The sequence below is a fragment of the Nicotiana attenuata genome, unplaced genomic scaffold (assembly GCF_001879085.1).
Source record: "Nicotiana attenuata strain UT unplaced genomic scaffold, NIATTr2, whole genome shotgun sequence".
In the NCBI taxonomy this organism is placed as follows: domain Eukaryota; kingdom Viridiplantae; phylum Streptophyta; class Magnoliopsida; order Solanales; family Solanaceae; genus Nicotiana; species Nicotiana attenuata.
Genome location: NW_017671005.1, coordinates 14,443 through 35,834, shown reverse-complemented (window position 1 = coordinate 35,834; position 21,392 = coordinate 14,443). Strand labels below are relative to the sequence as shown.

At 35.0% G+C, this 21,392-nt stretch overlaps 2 protein-coding genes across 2 annotated transcripts; one reads left to right on the top strand and one right to left on the bottom strand.

The window, feature by feature from the left end:
* Positions 1-8,331: 8,331 nt before the first annotated feature.
* On the top strand, positions 8,332-12,617 carry LOC109205166. Its single transcript, XM_019367843.1, has 4 exons — positions 8,332-8,935; positions 9,764-10,185; positions 11,423-11,965; positions 12,120-12,617. The coding sequence occupies exons 1-4, from the start codon at positions 8,515-8,517 to the stop codon at positions 12,225-12,227; spliced, it is 1,494 nt and encodes a 497-aa protein (XP_019223388.1). The 5' UTR covers positions 8,332-8,514; the 3' UTR covers positions 12,228-12,617.
* Positions 12,618-13,175: 558 nt separating this feature from the next.
* LOC109205165 (2-dehydro-3-deoxyphosphooctonate aldolase 1) lies at positions 13,176-20,537 on the bottom strand. The gene is made up of 14 exons (XM_019367842.1): positions 20,393-20,537; positions 20,149-20,246; positions 19,865-19,961; positions 19,639-19,704; positions 19,066-19,125; positions 18,858-18,932; positions 18,643-18,727; positions 18,167-18,225; positions 17,979-18,023; positions 16,369-16,467; positions 16,044-16,091; positions 15,859-15,906; positions 13,898-13,972; positions 13,176-13,526 (listed from the first exon to the last, which is right to left on the bottom strand). Exons 1-13 carry the CDS (start codon positions 20,426-20,428, stop codon positions 13,916-13,918), a joined length of 873 nt encoding a protein of 290 aa, XP_019223387.1. The 5' UTR covers positions 20,429-20,537; the 3' UTR covers positions 13,176-13,526; positions 13,898-13,915.
* Positions 20,538-21,392: the final 855 nt, after the last annotated feature.

The following is a 21,392-nucleotide window of genomic DNA, read 5'->3' as shown; positions in this document are numbered from 1 at the left end:
TCACAGACAGAAGAATGCGAATGTGTAGAGTAAATATCATCTGCTCCAAAGTTACACTACGCGATCGTGGAGGGATGGATGCTAACGCGATTAAGGAAACCAGATATCAGAAAACAACATTTCAAAAATAGGAGGAAATGGCCCGTAGCCCATCCGAAACACACCCGAGGCCCCCGGGACCCCGTCTAAACACACAAACAAGTTCCATAACCTAACACGGACTCGCTCGGTGTCTCAAATCATATCAGACAACGTTGAAACTACGAATCACACCATGAATCGAACTCATGAACTTTAAAATCTTCCATCTTCTAAAACTCGCGCCGAAACCTACCAAATCAATCCGGAATGACGTCAAATTTTGTATACAAGTCCCAAATGGCATAACGGAGCTGTTCAAATTCTCGGAATCGCATCCCGGCCCCTATATCACCAAAGTCAACTCTTGGTCAAACCTCTTAACCTTCCAAAACTTCAACTTTCCAATTTTTGCAAAAATGCTTCAAATTACCCCACGGCCTCTAAATCCAAATCCGGACGCATGCCTAAGTGCAAAATTACCACCCGGGCCTATTAGAACCATCAAAACTCCAATCCGAAGTCAAATACTCATAAGTCAAACCTTGGTCAATTATTTTAATTTCTTAGCTTCTCAAATGAGTGTCACTTCTAATAATCCTTTCCGAACTTCTCAAAAACCTGAACCGATGATGCACGCAAGTCACAATATACTGTGTGAAGCTACTCGTGACCTCAAACTGCCGAACCGGACGCAATTGCTCAAAACAACTAGTCGGGTCGTTACAGCAATAGTGGAATTTGAAACTTCATGGCAATGGTTTTTTCTTAATTACAATGCTTAAAAATGGCTAGTAACTGCTATTGGGGTATTATCACTTTTAACCCGCGCCAGAAACTATTTACATCTAGTAGCCGAAAAAGTGTACAAAATATATATAATCTGCTTCATTTGATCTACCAATATGCAGGTATTATGCGTCATGTAAGCCCAAAACGGTTTCGGTGCTATTTGGACCCTTCTCTTGAAGAATTCTTGGAAAAATTATACAGTTTAGTCTCTCTCACAAGTAATAGCTGACAAAATATATATTTTTTATATATTAATATATAATATACATACTTTTTTTATAATTATTTAATAAATATAATTATTTTTGACCGACCAACCAAATATATAACTTGCCTTGAATTCTTTGTGGACCTCTCATGTTTCCCGAATGAGATTTTTACATTGTTGGGCCCTTATAAAATAGTATTTAAATTAATGTTACTATATTTGGATTATTCCAATAATAGCACATTTTATTACAAATGCAGCATATATAAATAAAGAACTAGTATTTAATAACGTATTTATTTTCTAACTCCTCCTAAAAACAAGAGATTATGTTTACTTGCCATATTTTCTTTTATTCATGTCTTTCCTTATTTCAGTAGAAGTCCTTCCCATCACTAAATTACCAACGCAAGAATTAAACAAAATATTTCTTTCTCCTCATACTTTTTATTCTTCAATGATATATAATTTGGTGTATTATACATAGTATCATCACTTGCCACACGACCAAGCGTTCAAGAATAAAAAAATTCTGATATGTTGTCATTGCTCATCGGTATGGCAAATTTTCCCAAATATTTTATACAACATGTCTGTTTTAAAATATGACATTTTAACTATAAACATTTATATATACGTATACTTATAATATACCAAAAATATTACATAACAATATTTGAATTATAAACATATCTTATTTATACGATGTTTTATAATGAAATTATACCTCCGAAGTATATTTATACATAGGGGATTTCTGGTAGTTCTTTTCAATATTTTATTTTTATGTTGGACAGTTTTATTTTTTCAGCAAAATATACATTTACTATATTTATAATATATTATATTGTAAAAGTTTTATATAATTTTAATATCCCTTCAATAAAATAAATCATTATTAACAGAAATTATACCATGAATATATGTAAATTCAGGTTCCGTCAATATATATTAGTATAAAATAATATAATATAAACTATACTATGAATATTATGTATATATTATATTAATTTATTTCACCTAAAAATAAAATTAAAAGAAAGATAAAAGGTCAGAAAATAGGAGAGTTAGTATGTTAGTAACTTGACTCCTAGAATCTTGAATGAATATGTATAATTTCTGTTATGGAAAATAAGAGAGAGAAGAAAAGAAAAGATGAATGTTAAAAGAGAAATCCCTACAAATAGACAACAACAACTGGAAAAGATTCGAAGAATTTACGGATAAATAATAAATTAGTTCCTACAAATAAGCAAAAAACGTTACGGTTCTTTTAAGGATTGACATTAATTATGTGCTACTTTTGTTAATTACTTAGATGCCATTTTGTTAATTACTTTCTACTGCCATGATTCTGCTAAATTTTCCTAAATACTGTCTGCTTATGTTTTTTGCTCTTTCAGAATGGTGAATCAAGTTTTGGCCCAAAATTTTAGTTGCAAGCTGCTCTTGTCAGTTTTTCGCAGAAATCAGTAAAAGGCAACCTTCACTCCAAATTTTTACTCCAAAATGGAGTAAACTAACTTCAACCATTACTCCATTTATTACTCTAAAAAAAGAATATTTTTTTTATATTCTTCTCTCTCTTCTATATTATATATTATCGTTTATTTAAATTTTATTTTTATTTCCATTAAAAAAATTCTATCTTATTTTCTTTTTTACATATTCATCCCATATAATTCATATTTCTTTCTTATATAACCATTTAAAATAAAAGTATTTTTTACCATAATTTTTTAAATAATATAATTTGTCCGCAAATATTATAGATTATACAGGCTAATGGATAATTCAAATAAGTAAAATCATTGAGATACAAGATAATTCAATACATATTACATGTAGTTTAAAATTTAGTTTAAATACTACTTATATTTGCACCTTTTATTTTTGTGATGGTTATACATTTTTTTATTCAATTATAACTTATAATAAAACTTACAATTTTACATAAAAATAATATATTCACGAAAATTAATTTATCAAAATTATACGCCAAAATTAAGACGTAAAATTAATATTATAAAGATATTACATTAATATAATTAGGTATATATAATATGATAAAGTAAAAGGGTTAAATAATAAAAAAATAGAAAATAGTGATGGCATAGATGAATAGTATCACTCCAATGGAAGCAAATTTGAAGGTGGGTTGGAGCAAAATTCCTCCATTTTTGACTCCAAAATGGAGTTTGGAGGCAAAAATAGAGTAGGGTTGGAGATGGCCTAAAAGAAGTGAAATCTGGAATTTAAATTAAGTTATTTACCAAAAAAAGTAAGTTATTTACTTTATAGTTGTAATATAGAAATTCTAACTAATAGGAAAGAAGAATAAAACTATGAAACCAAACCAAACCGAACCAAACCAAAAACCTATTTTCTCAATTTAGTACAATTTTGGTTCGACTTAAATTGGTTTAACAATTGTAGGTATTTTTATCCAATTTAATAGAAGTTTGAGTCCGAATCACTTAGATTCAATCCATTAAGTACATTTATTTTTACATAGCTAGTTATTTGCTCTTAGAAGGCCAAAATCATATAAATCACTTGAGCAAGAAAATGGCCTCCACATAGCAAGAGCTCATATTTTTTATAGCTTAGAAATTAAAACTGATGTTACTGAAATACTTTAATTGCTTCACAATAATTGTTCCCTCTACTGTAACCTTGTTAATGAGTGCAGGTTATTACTGAAGGAACTGGGGGATCCACTGATCCGGCATAACTTATGAAAAGGTAATAAGCTTGCACATGTTTTGGCTACGAAAGGATCCAGACAATCAAGCAACACTCTATTATCAACAATAGTCTACCCACCGAATGCATTTTGGAACCTACAACGGGAAGACAGAACTGGAGCACCTACCACTAGACTAGTATCTACCAATGTACTGAATATGCTGGCTGACTTGGAAATCTCAATAGTTTTTGTAATCCTATGACAAGCCGCCCTTCTGGCTCAAGTACCTTAGATGTCCCTAATGATGCATCACTCCTATGTAATGATACTAGTTAAGTATTAATATAATTTCGTCGTTCAAGCAAAAAAAAATGCTCTCTTGTCGAAATATAAAAAATAAAGTAGTTTGATCGTAATATGAGGTATATCAAAGTGAAAATAGCACGGGCTAGCCAGCTTTTGGACTGGTAATTGAAAAATAGCCATTATTTTGCTGAAACATGAAAAGTTCCAGCATAATATGAAGGATTATGGAGCTCATACATATAAACCTCCAGCATATTATGTTAGAACTTGTGACGACCCGACCCGTCGTCACGAGAGTTACCGTCCCGTTTTCCCCATTCTATGCCTCTTCATGTTTAATTATCGGCATTTGGTGTGTTAGGGTTGATTTGGATTGGTTTTGGTAGGAAATGAGACACTTAGTCTCTTTAAGGAAAGCTTAAATTGGAAAAGTCAATCGAATGTTGACTATTGAGTTAGAGGGCTCGGATGTGATTTCCAGTGATTCGGTTAGCTTCGGGGGATGATTTGTGACTTAGTAGTGCGATTGGAATTGATTTTGGAGGTCCGGTGTAGAATTAGGCTTGAATTGGCGAAGTTAGTATTTTGGCGAATTCCGGTTGATAGGTGAGATTTTGATCCGAGGGTCGGAATGGAATTCTGAGAGTTGCTGTAGCTTTGATATGTGATTTGTGATGTGTGTGCAAAATTTCAGGTCATTCGGACATCGTTTGGTTGGATTTTTGATCGAAAGTGCATTTCGGAAGTTTTTGAAGAACTTAGGCTTGAATCCGATGTGATTTGATGGTTTTAGCGTTGTTTGATGTGTTTTGATGATTGGAACAAGTTTGAATGATGTTATGGGATATGTCCGTGCTTTTGGTTGAGGTCCCGGGGGCCTCGGGTGAGTTTCGGGGTGGTTTCGGATCATTTTGGAGAAGTTTGATATTGCTGGTTCTGGTGTAACACTGTAGCTTGGGAATTGCGAAGGATTTGCTGGGAATTGCGAAAACACTGTAGCTTGGGAATTTGCGAAGGATTTGCTGGGAATTGCGAAAACACTGTAGCTTGGGAATTGCGAAGGATTTGCTGGGAATTGCAAAAACACTGTAGCTGGGGCAGAATGTTAAAAAAAAACATTTCATCCGCGAGTTGGGGTTATTTTCCACCATTGTTAAGCGACCTTGGGAGTATTTGGCGAGCAATTAAGAGGGTTTTGACTGGGAATCGATTGAAGGTAAGTTTTATGAGTTAAAAACATGATTTTATTGTATAATCATCCTTGAAATTCATGAGAATATAGCCAAATTGTAAGAAATTAGGGCTTGAGTTTGAAATTCTAAATTTGAGATTTGAGGGGCCATTTGTGGTCCGATTTGAGAGATTTTGGTATGTATAGACTCGTGTCGAGATGAGGAATCCGGTGATGTTAATTTTGTAATTTTTCGAGACGTGGGCCCGGGGCTCGGGTTTTGCCAACTTCGTGATTTTCGATGTTTTTCGAGTCTTTTCGATTGGGTTATATTCCCTTAGCATATTATGACGTATTCGTTGTGGTTTTGGTCAGATTCGACGCACGAAGAGGTGAATTCGAAAGGCAAGGGCATAGCAAGCTAGGACCTTGGCCGGCTTGAGGTTAGTAATAAATGTAAATGCTGTGTTGAGGGTTTGAAACCCCGAATTTGCACAACGTAGTGCTATGTGAGGTGACTTGCACACCGGATAACGGGCGTGGGGTAGAGCACCGTCAGGGATTGTGACTTGGTCCGTCCCGCTTAATAAAATTGATACCTATTTGATTGTAGATTTGTAATATCCTTATAAAAATGGATTAATTGTCATAATTGGGCTTCGTGCCAACTACTTGAATCCTTCAGGGATTATTTTACTGGTTTCTTGCCATATTTCTAGATATTGAACTCAGTCCTGGTATTTAACACTATTTTTTTTTGTAAACTCAGCCATTTTTCTAAAAGTAGAAACTAAAGTAATATTTTTAAATGAAGTTTGGGCTGAATATTTTCATATTATTGTGCCGAAAGGCTTATGTGATTTTGGACTGAGTATGGGATCGGACTGCACGCCGCAGTGGTATGATATTGATATTGATATGAGGCCGAGGGCCTGTTTGATGCCACGATATGGCTTATTATTGCGCTTGGGCCGTAAGGGGCCCCTCCCGGAGTCTGCACACCCCAGTGAGCGCCGTCGACGTTAAATAAATGGAGCGGGCTGCACGGCCGCAGCAGGGTACTGGAGGTACCGGTTTATGTGTTGCATTGCATATTTAATTATCATTTATTCTTATTCTGGTGTGACTTTATTATAACTGTTTTTAATGTTTACTGTATTATGCTATTGGTTCACGTTGTTGCATTTATAGCTTTGCTTTGTGTTTATTTAGGATTTCTTATCCTCAGACTTTATTTATATTTATTACTTTCTGAGTTGGAAGTACTCACAATACTCCCTGCACCTTGTGTGCAGATTCAGGTGTACCCACTGAGGCTGAGTGAGATCTATCTCTGCCTAGCATCACATTCGGGAGATTCAAGGTATCTGCAAATTGGCGTTCGCAGTCCTGATCTTCCTTCTATTTTATTTATCTGTTTTTCACATTTCTAGAGAAACATTATGTAGTAGGTTAATACTCATGCATTAGAGGCTCAGACTTGTGACACCAGATCTGTGGGCTATTTAGTATTTTATTTTGGGGTTTCTCGGATGTTAGAAATTATTTCAGAGATTCCGCACTTAAATTATTTTTTTTTTCTTTCTTGTGAATATTTATTCATCCATCTAGGTTATTTGGTTAAGGTTGTGTAAACGGTCGGGCTTGCCTAGCAGTATGTTGGGCGCCATCACGACCGGGGTTGGGTCGTGACAGAACTCCAGCATATTATGAAATTCCAACATATTATACTGGAATCTCATATATAAAATTCGAACACCAACATATTATGCTGGATTTTTTTCGAATTTTTAAGGGTGTTTTTGTTCAGTTTTTATCTTTACATGAAAAAATAGCTAAATTTTGATTACTCTTGACACTTGACTAATTTTCAACCACAAGTTGTAAATCTGGCTATTTTTAATTTTTTTTCCTTATATCAAATAGCGAAAACTATCCAAAGTTTCAGTCCATAAACAATTTCAACCAAAACTAGTTCAAAATAAAATATCTACGAGAGATAGCCCAAATGTCATTTTGTAACACAAGTCTATTTTGCTAAAACACAAACCAAACTTTTTGAGACACTGAACTTGGGCAATATTGCAGTATTTTAATTGCTTTAAGTTGAAGTTCAGATAATCGAGCACCTTAATAAAATCACTATTAAATGTTAGTTTGTTGGATTGGGTCAAAGGATTAAACTGAAAACTTCATGGACAACTATCAAGCTCTCTAAAGCTTGAATTCAAAAATTTGGCTTTTAAAATTAGACTTTATTTCGAGTGGGGTGTTATTGGAATAGATTTGGTACATCTCAAGGAATGTAAATCTCAATTTCAGGACTATTTTGGTGGAGATTTTAGGTGGTTTGAATTGAAATTTGAACCAAATTCGAAGTACACAAGATGAACATGGAAGAAAATGATATGTATATCTCACTGTTTATCTCCTGTGTATCTTTTGTGTCACTTGTATATCAAATATGTATCTCTTGTATATCCATGTATACATGTACGTGAGATACATGTTTGATTCTTATGCAGAGAAATTTCGTAGAGAAATTTTAAACTCGATTTCAACTATGAATTTTGACTCAAAACTAGTCCAAATCACCTACAATCTTCCTCAAATTTTGTATATTGACTCATCTATATGTTTTTAATGAATTTCAACTATGCCACTGAAAAATATCCCTTTTTGCTTAGGCTTTTGGAAAGTCGTATATTTATTTTTCTTTGCGTTTCCTCACCTTGTTTGCTACCTCATCTATGAAATTTCCTTTCTGCCTTACATCTAATGATGTTGATCACGTTTAAAAGTATGGTAGGAGATCTTTGCGCGTGATTCTCGGTGGCAAGAATCCTTATTTGTTTGGGGTTTTCAATTTTTGAATGTACTTTACTAGTTTGGTAAGTTTGTGGTTAATGACTAGAAGTTGATAAATTTGTGCTTATTTTGAATATTTCCGTAAGATTCTCTACTAAATAAGGAACTGTACTATAGTGTCATATTGAATAGTAATATTAATAAACAAACTATTGTTGTGAAGTCCCGCATGTCACTTTGTTAATTAACATTATTAGAGAGCCATATTCACCCCTTCATCTTCGTTCAATCCTCTAACAAACTTCAAATATCTCCTCCTAATTGATCCGAACATCTCTCTCTCTCACTTTTCCTCCTCCTAATTTTGCTGCTTCACCTGAAAATTAATCACAATGATCACCAGAAACTGAAAACAACCTCAATTAGTCATGTTAATTATTTAAAACTCCATTATAATTAATAATGACTTCTGCTTCCTCTCAACGTAGCCATCGCAAATCCGTGACTTGGTTCTTCTTTTTTTTATTAATCATTTATCTTCTTTACTCTTCAAAATTCATTCTTAATAAAGATGATTCTTCAGATTGTGTTAATACTTCCTCTTCCTCTAACATTTCAACCACTGAAGCTTTTTCCACGAACTCGTCTTCACTCACTTTTCAAGAACGACAAGAAAGAACCAAAGAATATGTTCGATCTAAGGAGCCTGAAACTGAGCTTAAACATATTGTATTTGGAATAGCTGCATCATCAAATTTGTGGGATAAAAGGAAAGAGTATATAAAATTATGGTGGAGACCAGGTGAAACAAGAGGTGTTGTTTGGTTAGATAAAAATGTAAAAACCAACAGAAATGAAGCTCTTCCTGATATTAAGATTTCAGGTAGCATTTTTTTTTTCTTTGGAAATTGACATTACTTTTTTTTTCACCATTTGAAACGTGTTACAATGGTAAAGTTGTCTCCGTGTGACCTATACGTGTTCAAGCCGTAGAAGCAGCCACTAATGCTTGTATTAGGGTAGGTTGTCTACATCACATCCCATGGTCCTGCATGAACATGGGATACTTTGTGCACCAGACTACCTAATTGAAATACTAAGAGAGAGGTAGAGGCGGATCTAGGGTTTGAATTTGATGAGTTCAGTTATTAGGTTCTTATCACTGAACCATTACACTTGAAATAGATTCAATTGTTTTTCTAGTTTTAGTGATTTTTCACATATATACTTGCGATCTGTTTTAAAAAAGCTAGGTCCGTGAGTTGAACTCGTTAATTATATGCTACATCTGTCGCTGCTGAGTAGAAGGGGAATAGACCAATACCTCTGCATATCAAAGTTGACAAAAGAAGGCATATGCTCGGTTCTTTTTACATTTAAATGTAAATATTTTAAATTTGCAACATATAGACATGTGTGATTTTCAACTCAACAGAAGTGACAACTTTCGGGTAATAAAAGAAATATTAATCGCCAGTGTATGATTTCTTTTTTCTAGTAATAGAAGTATTGATGTTTTGAAAACACTTTTCTTGAGCTGAGGGTCTATCGAAAACAGCCTCTCTGCCTCACACAAGGTAGGGGTAAGGTTTGCGTATAACCCCCTCTCCCTAGACGCTACTTGTGGGATCATACTGGGTATGTTGTTGTTGTTATTGAATAAAAGTATTGATCATCAAGGTATGATTTTTTCTTTGTTTTCCGATTTCAGGTGACACGTCGAAGTTTCTATACACGAATCGTCAAGGGAAAAGATCAGCATTGAGGATATCTAGGGTTGTATCAGAGACACTAAGATTGGGTTTGGAAGATGTGAGATGGTTTGTAATGGGAGATGATGACACAGTTTTTATTGTAGAAAATGTGGTTAGAGTTTTATCAAAGTATGATCATAACCAATATTATTACATTGGTAGCTCTTCAGAAAGTCATGTCCAAAATATATTTTTCTCATATGCTATGGCTTATGGGGGTGGTGGATTTGCTATTAGTTATCCATTGGCAAAAGAGTTAGAAAAAATGCAAGATCGTTGTATTCAGAGATATCCTGGATTATATGGTAGTGATGATAGAATTCAAGCTTGTATGGCTGAACTTGGTGTGCCCCTTACCAAAGAACGTGGATTTCATCAGGTAAACTTCAAACCAAACCTCTTAGCTTAGATTTTTATCTTAGAAATGACACCAGGTAGCCACTCTAAAGAGCTGCTATTTAGGAATTAGTCGGTGCGTCCTGAATTTTAGTTTTTCCGTACAAAAATGTTCTGAATTGTCCTGAAGTTAGGATTTTTCGTTTAAAATTTCAGGACAAAATAAGTACTGGCTAATCTCTAAATAACATCGTTGAGAATGGCTATATGTGCACTTGCTCTGGCTTTTACCATTGATCTTGATTTATATTAATAGAGTTAGCTTTTATAAGTTGATAGTGTAAAAGAATTTTCACACTATCAGGTCAACGAAGAGCTAAGTCCATGCAGTCGTCGACAAAATGGGATTAATAACATGCAAAAATCTAATACAACAGGTTAAAACACACTGATCAGTAAGTGAACTTGTTGCGCGGATCCAAATTTGCATCCAAATCTGCAGATGACTTTGGTTTACCATCCTGAACTATCTAAGAGCAATAAAAGCAGTCATGAAATAATTAAGAAAAGACTCTTGTTTTAGTGTAAAAGATTTGCCTTGGAGCAATGGTAAAGTTGTCTCCGTATGACCTATAGGTCACGGGTTCGAGTCGTGGAAGCAGCCAGTAATGCTTGCATTCAGGGGCGGATTTAGGGGGGCGGAAGGGTGTTCACCCGAACCCCCTTCGCCGAAAAATTACAATGTATATAAAAGGCAAATTTTGGTTTTTACCTCTATATATTATGTTTTGAATCCCCATGATACAGCCCAAAAGCATAGCTTAGTGGTCAAGGGGGTTCAAAATCTTTGTAAGGTCATTGGTTCTATTCCCACTAGCTACAACCTTTCTAACTTTTTTCTTTTTTGAACCTCCTTGGCGGTAATCCTGCCTCCTCCACTGCTTGCATTAGGGTATGCTGTCTACATCACACCCCTAAGACTGCGGCGTTCAGTGGACCCTGCATGAATGCGGGATGCTCGTCGGGCTGCCCTTTTTTTACTCTTGTTTTAGGGGATATGTAAAAGTTCAGTTACTTTAAAATGACACAATAGTTCTGTGACTTTACTGTTATAGTGGACAAAATTCAGGGAACATGCATGAATTTAACACAAGAATCCCCTCAATCGTAAACTTCCAACTGAATGTTCTTATACCTTTTGATTGTATAGTCAATTTTTACTTTTTAAGTACACTAAGCATTGGCTGAAATTGATGATCTTTTTGTTTGTGCTAGTATAGTATGATGTATATGGGAACTTACTAGGCCTATTGGGAGCACATCCAGTAACACCATTAGTATCACTTCACCATCTTGATGTGGTAGATCCAATATTCCCAGGAATGAGCAGAGTTTCCGGCCTCCAACGCCTATTTGAATCTGCAAAACTCGACTCAGCTAGCCTAATGCAACAGTCAATCTGCTACGACAAAGAAAGATATTGGTCAATCTCAGTATCATGGGGTTATGTGGTTCAGATCATTAGGGGTAATATTTCTCCTAGAGAACTTGAAATGCCCACAAGAACATTTCTCAATTGGTACAGAAGAGCTGATTACACAGCTTATGCATTCAACACCAGGCCTGTTACAAAGCATCCTTGCCAGAAACCTTTTGTGTATTACATGAACACAGCTAAATATGATCGAACGAGGAAGCAGATAGTTGGGATTTATTATCGACATAGAGAGCCTTCACCTTATTGCAGATGGAAAGTTGAGTCACCTGAGAATATCAACAACATTGTTCTATTGAAAAGACCAGATAGCAACCGATGGCAGAAGGTACATTTTAGGCACTTCTACGTTAACCTTTTCTTTCTTAACGCTCTTTAAACTGCTGTCTGGACCAGTTTGTTTGCACCTCGACTGTTCCACATTCTTTATAGTATCCGTTATAGTGTCTTTGTCTGAGTAGATTTTCATTTTTATGCTGCAGTCTCCAAGGAGGGAGTGTTGTGGTGTTCTACCATCAAACAATAACTCAAAAACAAATTTGTACATGTGGGTAGGCAGTTGCAGAGAGGGTGAAATCAGTGAATTGTAGGTGTTAGAGAGAGGGGCTTTAGTTCTGTTGGCCAACTCCATTTTTCTAGTTTATCTTTAGTCTTTTTCTTAGGCCATAAGCTAGTCGAAAAGGAAGAGACTGTTCTGCATCAACAGAGAAGATTCAGAAATTTGCAGCTCAATGATACCAGAAAGTATGGTCATAGAAGCTACAGAAATATTGGAAGTAAAATTAATTTGCAGCATCTGAATTATTCAATTTTTTCTGTGTAAACGTGACACAAATTTGACCATTGTAGCTTTTTTTACAAGTCAAATTTGTTACCAACCACATGACTAGTTATAAATAGGACTTTCAATCTCCAGGAATACTAATCTAAGTATGTCCAGCAAATGGTGTTGAAATTCTTGAAACCTAAATCATTCAGATTAGAACATAAATTTCTTCGTCGTTTGTATGTTCTGCTGTGGTATATTACCTTTTTTAAAGAGTTTAAGTCATATATATACTGTTCGTATAAAAAAAATTACACTATCAGATCACCCAAAGGATATCTATAGATAAGTCACCTTAAAATTTGTCTACTGTAATCTTAAAAATAAGATAGGCTAACTGATACAACAGGTAAAGGTGAAGTGATGATGTAAAGATTCCTTACATTGAGAGTGTATATAACTTAAACTCTTTTTTTAATCAGGTATCCGAGACCGACTAATCCAGTATATTACCATATATGTCCATTATTGACTGATAATAATGCAGTGATTGGTAGATACTTAGGAAAGCCGATAAACCCGGTTTCAGCCAGCGACTGTTGCATCTCAATCGAATGCATAGCAGGAACTCTTCCAATATTATCTTCCTTCATTTTTGTATTTTGTCCTTGCTTTTCAGGGTAAGTCAACAGCATCAGAATCTAAATGAATTCACACAGTTAAAAACAACAATTTTCTTACTGAGGCAGCACATATGGCAATAAACGGATCATTAGGAAGTCCAAAGATAACTTTTTTATTGACATCCATCGAAAATTGCAACCGTTCTGATATACCAACTTATCGTTCCATGGTTATCGGAGGTACATATGGATAAATTACATTCCTGGAAATGATAGATAGCCTTCTAAGTGCACTTGGAAGTGTCACAACTCTCACCAAAGAATTAATTATAGATCAAGCTTACAATAAACAATCAAAATTTAATACACGTGAGTCTAAATAGCGAACTGGCAGGACGCCATTCAGTACAGTAATGAGTACACTCTGTAATGTCTTCGAGACAGTAAACAAGGAAGCCCACTGCTATGAAATGGAGGAGACGTCGTCTGCATGGAGTTATCTGGTAGACAGTGATAGTATGGATAAGAATATGGACGTTGAGAGATTCAATTTCAAGGTATACAAACCAACATGGTCATAGGCCTCAAGAAACCAAAGAAAACATTCTTATTAATGTGTTAGATAAGTAGTTTGTCAATGGAGTGAATTCTTTGCCCAGAAAATTATGAGAAGCATATCCAGATCAGAAACTAATATGTGAACGAGAACATGATAAACCAATTCATTATTCCTAAAAAAAATACATACATGAAGTATATGTGTAAAATATAAACCGCAATGTGATGCCAACAGGTCAAGTACAATTCAGCATGAAAACGTAATCTACAGTATATGAGTTCAAATATTTTCAAGTGACTTTGGAATGCTTACTGATAGCCAAACTGTGTCCTAATCACGAAATGGAGTGAGATCAATTTTGAACTGCTGCTTCCCCTTGCTAACTCTCTGTAAGAAATGTGATATTAGGAAAAGAAAAGAAGAATTGCGAAGTTTTAAGGAGAAAGAGACACAGAAATATGCAAGGAATGACGCAAAGCATAAGCTAAATGGGAAACATATACCATTAAGTAACAGTCTTTCTTTGCATTTACTAACATCTATTTGTTGTTTAATGCAGTGACATGTTCTCTGTAGAATCTAGAAGTTGAAATAAAGGCAGTTTTTATTCAGGTTGTCACGTTACTTATCCAGCTTGGAACAGATCAAAGACAGAACGTAGCTCAATGCCATAAGAAACACAAATGATACTACACTTCCACATCAGGGCCAAGGGCAACTGTAATAGCTGAACAAAAGAACTTTCATAACGATAATGATGTCTATCTAAGACTTAATTCAGGCTCTTTATTTAGGGAGGAAGAAGCAAATAAACAGTAACGATTCAATCAAACAGCTGCAAATATATCTTCCCACGGTTGATCAGTTATATCTGACAATAAACTTTAGGATGTCCTATAAACGAATAAAAATTTCAGTAACCTTTTTATGGAATTTTTTACCTAAAGATGACACCTCAATTGTCATGTTTTTCCCCACAACTAAGTTCATGTATCGGCCTTAAATTGTACGCAACAATAAATTATGGATGAAAATCATGAAATATACATCTTATTTTAGTCAAATTTTATCCACATATTAGAAATAAAAAAAAGGCTTAAATCAGATCCAAGTAGTGTATGGATCATGCTGGTTCATAGTAAAATTCCCATCAAGATCTAATCATAGAGCAATTAAAAATGGAGACTAACTCTTTGTGAATGCCAATGACAGATCTTTCAGATTTTCTTTTTGATCAAGCTTGATAGGTCTTTCACATTAGCACGAGTTTGTTCAAATACATTAAATACATAAGCAAACAAGAAGTAACAAACCAAGGTCAACTTAAGAGCCCAAGAAGGGACAAAGTAGCAGAGTTTTTAAAGGTCAAAAGCGTAGAAAAGCATCTGCGCTTCTGGGGTTTTTAGTCTTCAGTTACTAACTTTCTTATATTAAATTTCTAATTCTTATTCCAAATCCCTAGATAGTTCATTTGCGGAGATCAATACCAAATCACCGGAAAGTTCATTCATAACATTTTATTAGCAAGTAGCATATCACCTTGCCAACTATATTTATTGCCTACTATTGCTTTCTCATAGACAAGCCCATAGGTGATGAGACACATGTATTAATGGCTTGATGTCTGCATTAAAGCGTCATTTAAGTGAGGCAAAGTGCCCGACTTGAGCTTCACCTAGTTATTTGGTTTCAAAGCACCTCAAACAAGCATTCAATATCACCACAAAGTTGTAAATGTCCCAAATTTATACACAATACTGGGAACTGCATGTATTCTATGTGGGACAAGGAACTACGTCTCCTTATAACCCTCTTCAACTCTGGTTTAAAGCCATGACACCTGCACCTTCGACACTCTAGGATAAACAGGCAGCAAAAGATGCTAATTGTAGCTCCTATAGACCTACATATTAATCATGTTGGAGGAACAAGGAAAAAACATAAAGGAACAAGAAAAAATAGCAAACATTGTGGATAGATGACATAAAAAATAAAGAAAGGAAGACTGGGAAATACAAAGATTAGCTTTACCTACACTTAGAATATGCATTTCTCCTATCCTTTCCCTCCTATGTCATATACTTCTAGCACAAAAGGTGCCTGCTATAGCTTAATGCACCCTACACTAATGTCAGGTGTCTTGGATATACCAAAGAACCTTAATGATATCCTTCTATCTTCTACATGTGCTAATTAAAAATTAGCTACATTCACTTATGCAACAAAGGAGGTCTAATATAAAATTCATGCTAAAGAGAAATTAAGTAACTTACACCAATCGTGACAAGCTCTTCTAGTAGTTCCTCCAGATGGCGCAGAGGCTATGTCAATACGAAGATGAAAATGTTGATCAATTAACAGCTAAAATCAGAATTACACTTTAAATAAAGTTGCATTTAGAGAACAGGACATCTCAAAAGCCTCAACAGTATAAATTGTTTGTTTGCCTGTAACTCACCCACTGTGTTGGACCGTCAACTGGAGCATTCAGGGGATCATTGTGTACCTAACGAAAAATTTCTCTGGTTCAGTTGAGCAGAAAACTAAAGCAAGTTTTGATAAAACAGACATCAAGAAGTTCAGGAATCACAAGAAAGGCTTAAAGTTTTCCTTTTAAAGGAATTCACAGCAAAAGTAATTCACTTCATTTTCATTCCAACTCTCAAATTCCTTTTACCCTTGTCCTCTTAAACAAGGAGTACACATAGTTGTCTTCTTAAACAAGGGGCGCATTACAGAAAGCAAATCACAAACTTTACAAATCACACAGATGCCCTTTATACCTCCATAAAAATTCCATCTACTCCCACAGCAACAGCTGTCCTGGCAATACAAGGAATTAATTCGCGAAGACCGCCACTGGCAACACCACCACCTTCCAGCTGTGCAAAAATCAGAACTTCAAGTCATTGACATAGAATAAAACTTTAACATTTGATCCTAAGGAATGGTACGATTATGCAATTGAAATCATGATCTTAGAACATTGATTTGGTTTCTTGATACCGTTAAAGTAAATTTTTAACAATTGGTTCTGAAGCTTGAAAGGTTCAAGCAGCACAAAGTAAGGACAATGACATAAAAGAAAGAAGAGAAAAAAGGCAATCAAGGGGTCAACTCTGTACACAGAGGAGTCTAACATGATGTGGAAGAAGGGGTTTCTGCTATTGAAACCTAAAGCTTCAAATTATATAAATGCAAAGGGTCATAGTAATTGTCTCAGACTTAGGTTTCAGTAGACCTAAATGTTTCCAAACTTGCAACTGAAGAGCCAGTAAACACTCTAACATTAAATTCTCATGTTTACTAGTAAAACTAAAAACACCCATCTGTGCTTGAACATTAGTGCAAGTCCCCACCATTTTGGAGTGGAAGAAGTATTTTTTTTTTTTTTTGGATAAGGGTGGAAGAAGTATGTTTTAACAGAAAAATATATCAAATATGCAAGCTATGCTACAAAATGACGTACCATGTAATACACATTATGCAGTCAATCACCCTTTTTGGCTGTGAAATTGTTTTTCCCAAGAGTTTTTTAATGACGAAAAGAAAGCAAGTGGGTATACCCTGAACAGAAGAACAGACACACAAAATTGATTTGACTATATCTCATTGGCCCACAGATGCTATAGCATTGAATAGAAGCTTGGAGCAAAAACAGGTTCATCTCGATTAACAGAATTAGCATGATAAAATCCTTTAATGTAATGAATAGATTCCTCCACAAAATATGTATATACAGAAGTAGAGAATTGTATACTACAACATAATTCTCTAAAAGAGCACTCAGGCGTTAATGCTAACCGAGATGTCATATGTGCTACAAAATCACACATATTTTTAATTTCACTAGTTTGTACAAGGGAGGTTTCTACTCTGTTAAACACTCTTCTATTCCTTTCTTTACATTTGTCGGCATGAGCATTAGAGGAGCTTTACATGCTCTTCTTTCCTGCCTCTTCCTTCTGAGTTTCAATATTTCATATGGTTACTGGAACTACCCATTTGACTCCAAACATAGACTAACCAAACACCATAGCCTATAGCAATCGAGAAATCACACAATGGTTCACATCCTCTCCTACTTTCATGCACATCAAACACCAACTAATGCTGATTGTCCTTTTCAAATTCCCTACTATAAGGTTTGCCCTCTAGATAAAAATGACATCTCTCTCAATGCTCATGGACTCATTGATCAGTGAAAAAAGTTCCTATTCTCATTTTCTAGCAAAACCGCTAACATGGCATCCTCATGCACTTTCCAGTCTAGCAGATTTCTCTTAACGCTTAGGTTAAAATGATCGGAAAAAGCATCATATTTGTGATGCTGACTATATATATGTAGAAATTGTGAGTACTCTCTAAGTGAAAGGGCAAAAGAACAATGAACCTTTTTGCCTGCAGGCTGTTGTAATGAATGAGTTATATCAGCCACCTGAGAAACAAGAATTTATATGAGAAAAGTACATCAAAAAGCATATATCAAGGCATAAAGTAGAGAGTCAATATAAGTGGATTTCTCCAGTTAAAATTATCAGGGAAAATAATAACAAATACACTCATAAATAAGACTCTTACAACAGGGCAATTGGCCTCCCTCATCCACTCGAAGTTCCGGGGATCCACAATCAAGTCATCTGCAGATTAGATAATATATGTAAGATGTTAAGTACCTGCTGCAACTCATCTCCTTACCCGAGTTTGGAACAAAATATGTTTTGTGAAGGTCATAAGTGGAGTAATATACACTCCCCTCGTTCCCACCCCAGGATCATTTTGCATCTGTCCTCGTACACACCCTTCATGAAACACACACTTCATCTCTCCTAGAATTTCCATGTTTATATCGGTACACTTTCCATTTGTAGCGTTGACCATTAAAACATCAGCGCAGAAAATTAGTCATAATGTACTTGTATAGCTTCAACTGTTTTCATTCCAGCTTAGATAAAAAACACCGAAAATAACTGCTTGGAGACTTGCTTCCGCCCAACTAGAAAAAACTAAAGAAACTATTTGCTTTAATAAGAAGAAACAAACTAAAGAAAACTTACTATAGCCAAACATTGTTCCTCTCTCACACACCATGACATTTTGGTTTCCAGCCAGTCTCACTTTTTCAGCAGAATTTGCCATCACCTGAGAAGCATAAGTTGAAAATGGATAGAATATACACATGAATGTGCCCCAGATACTAGTTTATCACGGTTTTGACAGGAGAAAGTGAAAGGATAACTAGGAAGAAACAGAAAAGAGGAATGTTATTTACTGAAGGAGCACAGAACTGGCCCTTCTTAATGTTGATAATTTTTCCAGTCTTGGCAGCTGCAACAAGTAGGTCGGTCTGTCATTAAATGCAAAAAAGTAGATCAATATGGCTCAGCAATGTATTGATATCTGGGGCTGAAAAAGCCACAACATCAGAAACTAAATCAGAGATATCTTTCTGAAAATGAGGATTATGTCTGGAGACCAACCTGCCGACATAAGAAAGCAGGAATCTGGATAATATCTGCAACCCTGCCAACTGCTTCACACTGGCAACACAGTGTTAGTTGCAGTTCATATAGGCAAGGAAACTACTTCTGGACCACCAATGTTCAATGATGAGGTGATATACGAAATGGATAAATGACTTAAAAATGACATTGATCATAATACATGGATGCCAAAACTTCTAAATTTTTTGCATCCAATGTGTTTCTGACAAATAAAGAGTCATTGGCACCAATAACACAGTACTTTTAATGAAATCTTCTCATCCATTTATTGAGAAGGGGAACAAAAACTAGAGCTAATACCTGCCAATCATAGCACATGAGACATCATAACATTTTGAGGAAGCAAAAAAACATAAGTTGGTCAATAAGTTCAATGGAAGAAGAATGCATGAGAAGCAGGAATGACAGCACTATATATTTACAGAAATAAGCAAATTTCCTAAGCCAATATTGCATTAGATCATCAATTTTCCAGATCAAAGAGTAAAGCTGATAGAATGTCTAATTATAAATGGCTAATGCCACTAGAAATAGGCGAACAAACTTTACCTGAATAGATTCATGAACATCAGTAACAATGGGTACATCATATGTTGCTTTCACCTTTTCAAGGATCTGCAAGAAAGGGGAAAATTGATAGGTTATTTTCGGAAGCGCTTCTGTAACAGTGAATGTCATACAAGAGCTGGAAAATAACATGTTAATAATCCAATTTGTGATGTCCTTCTAGAAATTAGAGTGCTTAATTTTCCAGCACAGCAGTGGCATTTTATACCTTCAAACCTTCAGCCAAGCCAGGACCGCGAAATGATTTAGAGGAAGTGCGATTAGCCTTGTCGAAGCTCGACTTGAACACAAACTTCAATCCAAGTCTATAATTAAAAAAATTGACAACTCATTCAATTACTATTTTATATAAAGGACCTCATATTGGAACATATAATTAAGCAACATGCCCTAGATAAAATGCACCAAAATTGAGAATCCATTAGAAGAAATTAATACAATCCAAAGTTACACGTGACACTGAGAGATAAGAGAAGAGAGAGAGTTACTTACTTAGAAGTGATATCTTTCAAATGCTTGGCCATGTAAAGAATGTGATCCTCTGATTCAATCACATTGGGGCCTGCTAGTAAGAAAAATGGCTCTGCTGTCTGCATTTTTTTTTTTTTTTTTTTTGGATTTTCGACAGCAATCAAGCAGTTAGTACTAAGGAAGAAATAGGAAGGAACAACAAGTAATATGCAGAAAATGAACATTTTTTAGAAAGATGGGAAAAATTAACTTTGAAATTTCAGACCTTGAGCTGGTTGAAGAGTAATGTTGAGGAATCCATTTTTGCTGCAAATCTCGGAAAGTAAGCAGTTTGAAGCAAGAGTTCGCCGGAGTGATTGCCGAAAGTGAAAGCAAACAGTTATTCTGAATTTCAGATCCAGCTTGCTAGAACGAATTTGGGCCTGTGATTTTGAAGTCCTAAATGCCCAATTTGGCCCATAATGCTTTTTTGTAGAAATGACACCATGCAGCCACGCGAAAAATTCAAAAATGGCCAGTTTTTCACCTGGTCAATCAAATGTAGCCACATAATCACCGGTCAACGATATTTAGCCACTAATTTAGTGCGGTAACATTTTGTTGACTAAAATACCCCTACTTTTTTTATTAATTTACGCGACTTCACCTTAAATTCTTCTTTTAGCAAAACTTAACAAAATCTTCCGGCATTAATTTTCAAATCGAGTTATTAGGAAAATTTTCGCCGTCAATCTGTAAATCGAAATATTAGCAAAATCTTTCGGTGTTAATCGAGGTATTCGCAAAATCTTCCGGCGTTAATTTGCAAATCGAAGTGTTAGCAAAATCGTTCTGCGTCAATCTGCAAATCGAAGTTTTAGCAAAATTTCCGTCGTCAATCTGCAAATCGAAGTAAGTTCTATCTAAAATTTGTCTGATTATTTAAATTTCTTCTACGATCAAGAAATTAAACCATAAAATTCAAAGTATCAGTAAAAAAATTTAATTTTTCGAATTTTTGATTTGTTTTTAATGCTTTAATCTGTGTTATTGTCTAATTTTCTCAATGTAGAACATAGCGCCAATATAATTTGTTCGACGTTTCTAAATTAATATCTAAAGCGAAGATTTTTCCAGCTTATTATACTGGAAATCTCATAAAAAAGCATTATAATTCACTTGAAGTATGTTTCGTTAATGTAGATATTATGTTATAATACAATTGAGTTTTGTTTGAATCCAGTATATTTTACGGGACATCACGTGTGTGTAAGCTTTTCCTCCAA